The 11,920-nt window shown below is 46.2% G+C and overlaps 1 protein-coding gene across 3 annotated transcripts; it reads left to right on the forward strand.

The window, feature by feature from the left end:
- Nucleotides 1–360: 360 nt before the first annotated feature.
- LOC132579446 (axoneme-associated protein mst101(2)-like) lies at nt 361–4,181 on the forward strand. Of its 3 annotated transcripts, none has more exons than XM_060249820.1 (3): nt 361–423; nt 2,145–2,275; nt 3,607–4,181. In XM_060249820.1, exons 2-3 carry the CDS (start codon nt 2,179–2,181, stop codon nt 4,179–4,181), a joined length of 672 nt encoding a protein of 223 aa, XP_060105803.1. In that variant the 5' UTR covers nt 361–423; nt 2,145–2,178. The 3 variants fall into 3 exon arrangements, with proteins under 3 accessions (XP_060105803.1, XP_060105801.1, XP_060105802.1); XM_060249818.1 differs by lacking the exon at nt 361–423 and adding an exon at nt 1,150–1,239; XM_060249819.1 differs by lacking the exon at nt 361–423 and adding an exon at nt 1,318–1,411.
- The last annotated feature ends 7,739 nt before the right edge of the window (nt 4,182–11,920 follow it).

Here is an 11,920-nt window from a genome sequence, read left to right on the forward strand (position 1 = left end):
GAATGTGCTCTTTCTGCATACTAGGTGAGAATACTGAAGTGCCCCAAGCATATTAGCCTCATCTGAGCAACTGACATTATTTTGTGTGTGTGTGGCCCAATGCATGTCACTATGTGTTACTGCAGTTCATTGAATGCCAATGCACTTCCAACCAAACTGTAGGATTGCAAAACCTGACTGATTTCTTGATCTTTGTTTTGTTTTGCACCATTTTAAATTGGTCCTTTCTGGGGAAGTCAGAAGCATACCCCACAAAGCAAGGCAGGACCCAGCACATGCTCGCTTCAAAAGAGAAATCAATTGGAACAAAGGTAAAGGAACACAGACTGTACTTAAGGGTGGGAAAGTAGGTTGAGGGACATCTTTCTGTTCCTAGCCTTGGTGTCGGGATGTGGGACTAAGCAGATAGGGCATTTTTTCCAGGTAACTTGGAAGTATCATGTCTATCTGGTTGTGGCTACTAGAGGGGATATGGATTAGAAGGAAAATACTTTGACTTTGACAGGGAGGGAAAAAGCCATGATTCTGCTATTTGGAAAGAAGAAAATTGGGGACTTTAAATATTCCACCACGGACCTAGGAGGAAAAGGGTGAAGCTTGGTCTCCTTCCCTCCCCTTCCCATGCTGTTTCAGGCCAGGGGGAGCAGGGAAGTGAGGGGAAGATGGGCTTGACACAGTTCCTGTGAAACTCCCTCCCCACTACTTAATACACTGCCTCAATTCTACCCTTCTTTAGCTTTTAGAGTTAATGCCAGGGATACTGATACTGCATGCACTCACACATGTTTTATCCCCTCTTGCTGGAATGAAAGCATCTTGACTTTAGTGGGCATGCACATATGTTCATGCACATAGATGCAAAATGTCAGTGCTGTGCTTCGCTTCCATTTTTTTCTGTAACCACCTATCCTGGTAATAAATATTTCAGAATGTGTTCAACATTGCAGTAATTTTTGCAGTCAGATCTATTCTGAGATTAAATCATCTCTCACACATTTCTAGCTTGCCAGGATACTCAAGGCAGCTTCCATTAGAAGGAATCTCATTTGGGCATTGATCAAACATTGGCCTATTTAGCAGCAGCAAGTTCAACCGTGTTATGGGCCTTCCAACCTTACCCTGGGGAAACTAGCAAGCATCTCTGTTTTTTATCTGTGCAGTGATGAGGGGGGTGGGAAATGGATGGAGAAACACAGCATGTGAGAGGAGAACTGAAACCATTTCACAATCACACTTGAGGTGTGCTGTGGATTATTGTTCATAGACTGGTATACATGTGTCTGACTTTTTTCCCCCTTCTCCTGAATGCAGTGATCCCACATCGGCCAGCCTTGGCAAAGATAGTTGTTGAAGGTTCTATAGCCTTCAGTTTTGCTCTTCTAATTGGAATGAGTCTGTGGTGTTTCCTGAAGTAAGTCTACCAGTAACAGGCATTATATTGTTTTGGGGTAAATGTTGGGGGCTGGTAACAGTGAAAAGCAGGTCCACAACATGATGTTGCAACCCTTGAAGGTGATACCCTCAAAAGTGAAGCCTTAGCTGCTTACTAGCATCCCATATGTTTGCAGTGATGATTTCTTTGACATTTCAAACCAGTCATATTTCAAGGCTATTTGCATCAGCCCAGCAGGTGGCTTTCACCATCATAGCAGCAGCCAGCTGGAAGTCACTGTTGGTGTATACTCAGTTCTGACTGGGTTGCAGCAGCTCTCATCAGCCTTAGCAGACGGTCACACTGGGGAAGAGTGAAAGAATAATTAAATGCACAGGGAAAATGGGCCCCAAGCCCTTCCCTTCCTTTAAAGAGCTGTCCCCTGCCACAGATGACTTCCCTTCCCTGAAACCATAAGTTTTAGGGAGAAAGAGGAAATGGTGAGAAGGGCAGGATCCTGTGGGTGCATTCATGCACATGCACTCTTGGTAAGCAACCTCTGAAATTCCCTTGAAACACTTGTGAATGTTAGATGCTCACAAAAACACCAATAGTTTCTGATCAAATCAAGGAAAGGTGGCCTGTTGTTGCTTCCACATCTTCCTGGCAAGCAATGGCATCTGACCCATAGAATGCACAATAGGAGTGACTTGCTAAAGAGGCATTTTCCTACTGCTGGTTCTTCCTTTGACTGAGCTGCTTCCTCTTTCAGTTCAAAAAAGAAGAAGCTGAAAAAACTTGGCCCTATGATCAAGAGATATGCCAAAAAAAATTACTTTTTGAGACAAATCCAGAAAGAAAAGGAGGCAGCCCGGGAAATGCAAAAGCAAGATCAATTGGAAGGTAAAGTTGTTGGTGAGATGCACTTGTGGGTTACGTGTTTTACCCAAGTAAAAGCAAAGCAAACCGATGAGTTGGTGAGAAGCAAGAATTGATAAAAATCAAATTCGGGTGGGCAGCCGTGTCGGTCTGAAGCAGCAGAACAAAGTTTGAGTCCAGCGGCACTTTTAAGACCAACAAAGTTTGATTCTAGGTATAAGTTTTCATGAGCATGCACACTGTATCTGAAGAAGTGTGCATGCCCATGAAAGCTTATACCCAGGATTTATTGATTTATTTTATTTATTTAGTTAATGTATATTCCGCCCTTTCCTAGAAACAGGCTCAGCATGGATAACATCATAGTAAAACAACAATTAAAATTGGAATGTATGAAACAGTACAATAAAACTATAAGCAACTTATAGATGGGGGCTCAGTTGGGCACATTCTACGACATACTGAAGGTCTAAAATACAATAATTGAAGATAATAAGATGGTATCGCAGCAAATATAGTATCGCAGCAAAGAAGGCGCGCCAATGGAATAGGATGCCTGCTGCCTCAACCAAAGGCCTGGTGAAATAGCTCCATTTTACAGGCCCTACAAAAAGGTAGTAACTCAGTAAGGGCTCAGATCTCTGTAGGGAGCTGATTCCACCAAGCTGGGGCCAAGGCCAAAAAGGCCCTGGCTCTGGTTGAGGCAAGTTGGATGTCCTTTGGGCCAGGCATGGTCAGGACTCGACTTTGTTGATCTTATAGGTGCCACAGGACTCAAACTTTAGCAAAAAGCAGATATTCTTCCTTTTCCCCTCGTCCTTTACAAATGCCAGCTGTTTTTCACAAGTCTCAACATAATTCACCAGCAGAGCTCAGTTTGGTGATGCCCTTGGAGATCAAAACCCTTCTTTCTGGTTTATTTTTCTTAGATAAGTCAGTGATGTTCTAGGCATTTGTGAGATGTAGTATGGTGTGTTGGTATGAAGACAACAAAATTTGGTAGCATGAGGTCTCTCACTGTTCTTCCTGTTTCTAGCTCCAGAGGTTATTATGAATTGTGAGCCGCTGTGAGCCTGCTTCAGCAGGGAGGGCAGGATATAAATTGAATAAACTAAACTAACTAAACTTAACATGATGAGGTAACTGCTGAGGCCCATCAACCCAGATAGGCCGAGCTTGGTCAGAAGCAACACCTCCCCACCCCCTCCCCACATGTCAGAGACTATTTTGGATTTAGGTGACATGGCAGCAACTTGTCCAAAACAGCCCACTGAGGTCCTTGTTGCATCTATTTGACGTAAAGAGTGAAAAGCGATTAGACTTTATTTTGCTAAAATGCAGCTACTCTATCCTAGCCAAAGAATTTGATGAAAAGGGTCACGAAGATGAAGAAGATGAGCAGGAAGAACAACCTGCTATGAAAGGAAAAGGAAAGAAAGAGAAGAAAGGGGGGAAGAATGCAATTAAAAAGAAACTGGGAAAGATTAAGAAAATAGCAGAACACAAGACAGTACAGAAGGGTCTTGGGAAGATTAAGAAGGCAGCTAAATCAAAAGCTGTTCAAAAACAGGTTGGTAAAATTAAAAAGGTGGCAAAATCAAAGGCAGTTCAAAAGCACATTGGTAAAATTAAGAAAGCAGCAAAATCAAAGGCAGTTCAAAAGCAGGTTGGTAAAATTAAGAAGGTGGCAAAATCAAAGGCTATTCAAAAGCACGTTGGTAAAATGAAGAAGGTAGCGAATAAAAAAGCAATAAAAAAGAACCTTGGTATGATTAAGGAAATTCATGGGAAGGTTCACAAGAAGGTAAAGAATCATGTGAAGGAGAAATTGGGAGGAAAGGCCTCCAAGAAAAAGAAAAAAGGAGAAGATGCAAAGAATAAGAAGAGCTTGCACAAAAAAGGACAGAATGAGAAAGATGAATCTGACTAAGTGAGAGAGGCCACTAGCCCAACTGGAACTGGATGGGGAAAGGGAATTGGATAGTGCCATCCCCAGTGGAAAGAGAAGATGGCAGGCCTGGTGTGCAAGAAGACTCAGCATCTTCCTCATCAGTTTGCTTTGACAGCAGTGGAGACGTTCTCCTGGAGCATTTCCTGTTCTCCTCATGGAGAAGGCTCTACTTCTCTCCCTTGGTGAGATTAAATACAAAAATAAAATGCACTTCTAAACACAGAGGTCCAAAGGTTTTTCTGTTTTTGCTTTTTGGTTTGTTTTATTGCAACAGTGGGGTGGGGGGTCTGTTTGTGGGGCAGCTCTCCTTCAAGAAGCATGATGTTTAGGGACCCTTGACATTTCTTAGCCTGTCTTTTTAAGACCAATTTCAGAAGTGTTCATGCTCACACCCAGGGCTTTTTTTGTAGCAGGAACTCCTTTGAATATTAGGCCACACCCCCCAAAAAAATGTACCCAATCCTCCAAGAGCTTACAGGGCCTACTGTAAGCTCTTGGAGGAGTGGCTACATCAGGGAGTGTGGCCTAATATGCAAATGAGTTCCTGCTACGCCTATCAACCAAAGCAGCTATCTGGTGGGTTGCGGTGGTTAAAGAGATTGGGTGACCTTCAGCCAGCTGGCACACTCTCTTGATGTAGTCTACTTTGAAGGAGTGGTATAGAAAACCGTTGCCATTTCCATCCCACTTTTCACCCCAGTGAGGGTTTACATCATTCTCCTCTCTTCCGTTTTATCCTCACAACAACCCTGTGCAATAGTCAAAGCTGTCAGCATGGGACTGGTCCAAGATCACTGTGACGGACTCAGGCAAGTTAGCCTGGAGCTGGGGAACAGCCTTGCAATGACTGGCTGGGATGTAGCCATGGAAACGAAATGTAGCAAATTGGAAGAGCCTTGCAGAGAATGTCTCAAGGTTTTCAGTTTAGTTTGAAGTCTTCAGTGAAAGTCTGGAGTGTGAAGACTGGGACTTAGGCCAGTCAGTTGTGGTGTGAAGCAACTGGACAAGGAGCTGAGAACAGCCAGTGGGACTGAGTTCCTTGTGGAGACAGAGCTGGGCTGAGCTTCTGTCTGAGAGAGAGTTTAAAATCAGAAGGGGGCAAAACCAGGCACCTTCTCTGTGGGAGTTCTGCACATCTAGGCAGACTACTTGTATAAACTGAGATCTGGAGGGAGGCTGGTGGCTAGAAAGGAAACCCAAGATTCAGACAAAGAATCTAGCTGGGGCTGAGACACACAGGAGTGATGGGCTGGTATTAGCTCTCAGAGGTGTGAGTCCTGGAAGCTAGTGTGTATGTCTGTGTGGGAGAATTAATCTGGCACCAGTCAGGAGTTCTCAGTGTGTGTGAAAAAGAGTGACTGTCAGTTTATTATTTTTATGATTTGAGAAGCCAGAGCAGAGGGCTATATCATCTGAACTGCAAAACATCCCTAATGCTCAGTAGGCACTGCCTGCCTGTCCTAGGGTATTGTATAGTTCTAAAGCCTGCCAGTGTTATATTTATTTTTTATGTTATCTCAGCCTGATAAACCTCTAGTAAATAGTAATTGATCATTCCGGTAACCATCTGCCTGTCAACTGATTTGTTGTATTTGATCAGATCTAATCAGTATTATTTTTATCCCTCTCCATTGCCTTTTGTAATCCAATAAATATTTTTGGTTCTTGACTTTTAAATTTTCTGGTGCCTTGTTTACCTTAGTTCTGACAGGATTTCTCTGTGTGTGCCTGAGGGAACGAGGAAAGGTGATTGGGGAAAATTTTATAGTGGTCACCCTCCCAAGCTGACCCTGACCGGTTCCTCAAAATCACCTGCCTAACTTCTGTGGTAGAGTGGGGATTTGAACCCAGGTCTTCCAGATTGTAGTCTGACACATGAACCACTACGCCACACCCACTGGAACTGGAGAGTGAGGAAACATGTCACCACCCTGAGCAGAGGGTTGCCACCTCTGGATTGGGAAATGCCTGGAGATTTTGGGAAGTGCAGCGTGGGAAAGGAAGGGAAGGGACTGGTGATGAGAGGGACCTCAACATGTTATAATGCCCTAGAGGCCACCCTCCAAAGCAGCTATTTCCTCCAGGGGAACTGACCTTTGTAATTCCAGGAGAGCTCCAGTCCCCACTGGGAGGTTGACAACCCTACCTGTGATCATTGGCCAAAAGGTGGAATGAAAATGTAATAGGTAGAGAGAGAGAGTCCCATCCAAGTAGCAGTGCAGAATTTCTGGCTTTCCAACCCTTTGTATGTTCCTGGTTCTTGCCAATAATGAGTTTTGCTGAGAAAGAATTAATGGCCATCTGTTTTGTGAAACAAGCAGATATATTCTTCCTGTACTGCCAGAGTTTTTAGGTGGTACCCCTCAAAAAGAATTTACTATGGCTCATAGTGTGGTAATATTCACGTTGGTCTATAATATTTATATGACTTTTGCCAGGAGTCCCTCCTACACCGTACCTCTATACTGCACTAGAATGGATTTTATAAGTATTGTCAGAACATGGCCATTAGGGGGAGCCAAAAACACATCCAAAACTTTACTTCTAGACTTTTCAGCCCTGCTGAAGTTCTGTCCATATATTGGGTACATGCAGACCAGGCCTTATTTATGCATGAAAACTAAATGGGATGCCAACCCATTGTCCAGCATGCTTCTGAAGAACATGCATTATACAATCATGCCTTCAAATATTTTGTCAAATAATTGTGAAAAAAATGACTCTGTCTTACCTTATGTCCAAAACTTAATTTCTTTGTATAGTCATATTCTTATTTTCCTCCTTTCATGTGCAAAAGCAGTAGGGAGAGGATGAAGGATGAAACTGGGCCCTCCTCTCTGCTGGTTTTCCAACTTCAGCCTCCATTGAAAAGAAACCACATCAGGAGAAAGAATCAGGGAACTATCATTGTGTGTGGTTTATTTATACCCCACTGCTCTTCCCTGTGAGGACCCAAAGTGGCCTTCTCCATTTTTATCTGGACAATGACCCTGTGTGGTAGATTAGGGTGAGAGCCAGGATTTCCAGCTTCCAGGTGGTGGGGGAAGATTTCCCACTATTAGAACTGATCTCCAGACAACAGACCTGTTCCCCAGGAGATAACAGCCACTTTGAAAACTGGACTCTATGGTATTGTACCCTGCTGAAGTCCCTCCTCTCCCCTCCCGTCCTCAGGCTGTGCCCCCACCCCCCAAATCTCCAGGTATTTCCCAGCCTGAAGCTGGCAGCCCTACTGAGAGTGTAGGACTAGCCATGTGGGTACTTCATCATTATGACATAACAAGTAGGGGACCTGCTAAGATAGACATGGGGCCTCTCCCTTTCCTCTGTGTGCCCCTCCCCCACTCTTCCCCTCCCCTGAAAAGCCCCCACAGCTTCTCTCCGAGAGGAGCCACAGGGGTGCGTTTGAGAGTGACGCCCACTGCCATATGTGCCCCCCTGCCTCCTCATTGCTGGCTCCCTCTCCCCTCCCAACCCCTCCCCCCAAGCCCGCATGAGCTGCCGCCTCTCTGTTCAAAGCCTGTCTGGACTTTGCCAGAGTCTGGTTCTCCAAAGTGCCATGAAAAACTGCAATACTTCTAAATGGGTGCAGAGCGGGTATGAAGTGGGAATAGGGTTGCCAATCCCCAAGTGGGGGCAGGGGATCCCCCAGTCCGGAAGTTCTCCCACCGCTTTAGGTTTATCAGAAAGTGGGGGTGGGGAAATGTCTACTGGGCACTCCATTATTCCCTATGGAGATTGATTCCCATAGGGTATAATGGAGAATTGATCTGGGGCTCTGGGGGGGCCTGTTTTTTGAGGTAGAAGCACCAAATTTCAGCATAGCATCCGGTGCCACTCCTCAACGCACCCCCAAGTTTCAAAAAGATTAGACCAGAGGGTCCAATTCTTTGAGTTCCAAAGAAGGTGCCCCTATCCTTCATTATTTCCAAATGGAGGGAAGGCATTTTAAACGTGTGCAGTCCCTTTAAATGTGATGGCCAGCATTTCCTTCAGCATTCAGTCATGCTTGTCACACCCTTGCTCCTGGCTCCATCCCCAAAGTATCCTGGCTCCACCTCCAAAGTCCCCAGATATTTCTTGAGTTGGACCTGGCAATCCTAGGGCGGGAGGCTGGCTGGCTGTGCAAGAGGGCCATTTTCTGCTGGCTGCATCTGCACAGATGGTATCATCATTGGCACATAGTGATGTGGATGGGGTCTTGTCAGGTCAGAGCTGCACTGGCGTCCTTTATCTTCCACCTGTTTCCCAATTAAGAGAGATCTCTCCATTGTTCATTTCTTCCTGTAGCAGTCTGAGCATGATTCTGAGCATGTGCAGCAAAGGGAAACTGGGGAGGGCCATTCTAGACTGTCCCTCATCCTCTTTGCTGCCCCTTTCCACTGCCCAGAGTTCACTCACTGCCTGCCCACCTCCTCTGTACTGAGATGGCCTCCTTTCTCTTCCTGTGTCCCTCTCTCCAACAGCTTTTATTTAACTTGTTTTTATTGTATTGTGGGGGTTTTTCCCACAGGGAAGGAAAACCCAGAGTCATACTCCCCAGCATACCTGCATCACTACTGTGTGACCTCAGCAGTGATATAGGCATGTGCTCCCCCCCGCCCCAGGAAAAGTTTTTTCTTGGCTATAGGCCTTTCCCTTTTCCTGTTTCTTTCTCTACTTCCCATCCACTAGCCAACCAAACTGTTCCATGCATTCAGCTTTCCTTCCTTCCCTCCCTTCACCTAACAGCGTCTTTCAGGGAAAAACTCTGACTGAGTTGCATAGTGGGCACCAGGCCAGGCCCAGTTAGGGATGCCAGCCTCCAGGAGGGACGTGGGGATCCTCCAGAATTGCAGTTCCTTGACTAGAGAGAACAGTTCCCCTGGAAGAAATTGATGCTTTGGAGGATGGACTATATGGCATTGTACTCCACTGAGGTCCCTGTCCTCCCCAGGCTCCATAACCAAATCTCCAGGAATTTCCCAACTAGGGTTTAGCAACCCTACTCCCCCCATCTCCAGCTGGTGGAGAACTGGCAACCTTAGGCCCAGTTGTGTGGTGGCCAGCACCAGGTCAGGGCCCATCTGCTCAGCAGCCAGGCCAGGGCCAGTTCCACAGTGGCCACCAGCTTTTTGTACATAGAGTTAATGACCTACACATTTGGATTTTTCAGAGTTTATTTAATTAGATATTTCTGCCTTCTTGTTCTCCCCAATGGTGACTCAGAGCAGCTAATGACATTGTTGTTCTTCCACTGTATCCTCACAACCACCACCCTACAAGGCAAGTTAGGCTGAAAGAAAGTGACTGGGTTAAGTTTGTCCAGTGAGCTTCTGTGGCAGAGCAGGGATTCAGACCTTGGTCCCCTGTCTCCTAGTCTGTTACTTTTAACCAGTGCGCCATGGTGGCTCACACTTGTACCAGCTTTGAATAGAGCTACAGAACGGAGCTACAGAATGGCCATAAGAGAGTTACACAACAGAGAGTGAAGCCAGCTGGAGCCCACTGTGATCCAGTGTGATCTTCAGCATGCCTGATTCTGTGTTGAATTGGTGACCCTTTGTGGAATTGGGCTGAGCTGGTGGTCTTCGATCATCTTTATGAAAGGCCGCATCCAGATGTCCACCTTGCAGACCATCTCCCAAACTCTGGTGGTCCCTGCACCAGCCCAGTGTTACCCTTTCTGTCACCACCATAGGGTCTTGCATAGAGGGAATTGCTGAAGACTCCATCCCACTCTGGCAACCCTCTGCCCTGCCAACCTCTGCCACAGCCATATTCCCCAGAATGCCAGAGGGCAGAGAGTGCCAAGCAGTCCCTTTAAAACCTAGGGAAGGTAGGGACTGCATGGGCAATTTCTAGCAAGGTGCACCTCAGGGAGGTCAGAGCTTGAGCAGAGAGAGGGGAGTTGAGAAGAGGAGAAAGAGCAGAAAATTGTGAGATTCAGCCCATTACAAGTAGGGTTGCCAGACCCATATTGAGAAATTCCTGGAGATTTGGGGATGGAGTGTGGGAAGGACTGGTACCTCAGTGGGGTACAATAGCCATAGAGTCTATCCTCCAAAGCATCCATTTTCTCCAGGGGAACTGATTGTAAGCTTAATATAATCAGCAGCAGCAGCAGCATCTTTGCAGTCTGAAACGAGCTGTAGTTCCAGGGGATCCCCAGGTCCTACCTAGAGCCAACGTGTACTTTAGGTAGCATGAGCTGGCTGCCTGGGGCACAGCTCTGGAGGGAGGGCACCAGTTTCAGAGCTCCTGCCTGCCCTCACTTCCTCAGTGAGGGAAATAGCATGCAGCTCGCTCGCTGTTGCTCCATCCCTCTCATCTGTGCTTCCAAGCACAGATGCGAGGGGCAGAGCAATGGCAGGCATGTGTGCATGCTTGCTGAGACCACAAGCCCCACTACGACCACCACCAAGCTCTCCCTCACCGAGGAAGCGAGGGGCGGTGGAGGTCATCTGGCCTGCAGCACCAGCCTTGTGCCAGCTCCCCAGCACCAGTGCTGGTCATACCTGGAGGCTGACATTCCTATGACTCAGTCAAATCCTGGCCCTTGACAGGCTTAATCCCATGAAGGGTCCCAGTAGTGTTAAAAGGAGCTTGCAAATGTAAAGCAGGGGCCCCAAGTACCTGTGAGTACCACTGGAATTCTCACACAGGGCTGTGGGCACAACTACAAAATGGCTGCTGCAGGAGACAATCTAATCACAGGAGACAAAGCTACACACAAGCCCAAATGCAGGGGAGAAGAGAGGTACTTTAAAGATATACCATGGAAGACATGTGAGGGAGAAAAAAAGCAACACTGTGGTGGCAATGGCCACTGAAACAAGGTTATTTTCCTTTGCACAATGAATCAGATTTCCAGGGGCCTATCAGAAGCCTTGTTGGACAAGAGCCCCATTTGGCCCCACCTACTTTCTAAAAATACTTTGTGGGTGCCAGGAAAGGTGTGGCAGGCACCCTGGGACTCACATGCACCATGTTGGGGACCCCTGCTATAAAGAAAAGAGAAAATAAAGTGTAAAGGAAGGAACCAAACTAAAGTGTGCAAAGTGGAACTTCACTTATCCTCTCCAGCAGTACTTGTATGGCTCCCCAGCAGTATGATGTCTCTCTGTTCCCCACCCAAGGGCATTGCATGCTTGTAAAGAGTGGATTCCATGACTGCCAATGTCAAGTGAAACCCGCATCTAATATTCCCACGTATTGGGATAGGGAAGTATTTCAGGCAGCTGTATGCTTGCTGAGTGGGGGGAGCAGTCTGACAAAAGCCCTGCTCACTTGATTAAGCAGAGTTCCATTGGGGAAAGGAGTCTTTGGGAAATGTAATTGATAATTTTTAAGTAAATGTGGCCTTCGCACAGAATGCAGATGGTAAACTTGCCGTACAGCTGACCCCAAGGTACGATTAAAATAGCAAGCAAACAGGAGGCGCCGAACTTTCTAATAATTATTTTCGCAGCCTCCCTTGTTTGCTCCATAATGTGGGTCGCCGGGTCACCCTAGAGCTTCTTCTAATATATTAGTAAATAAATTTGAACAGATTTTAATTTGCTAATGGAAAGAGCCGAGCCAGTTGCTGATATGAGGCGAGCTACTTTGTCTCCCTCATTAGCATGCATCATGGCCGCTCGGAGCCATTCATAGAAAATGTTACATTTCCATAAAGTGTGCCGTAATTTGTCAGGAGGGGGGAGAGAAGCATCCTCAGCGAACTATATTAGATTAAA

The sequence above is a fragment of the Heteronotia binoei genome, chromosome 11 (assembly GCF_032191835.1).
Source record: "Heteronotia binoei isolate CCM8104 ecotype False Entrance Well chromosome 11, APGP_CSIRO_Hbin_v1, whole genome shotgun sequence".
NCBI lineage: Eukaryota > Metazoa > Chordata > Lepidosauria > Squamata > Gekkonidae > Heteronotia > Heteronotia binoei.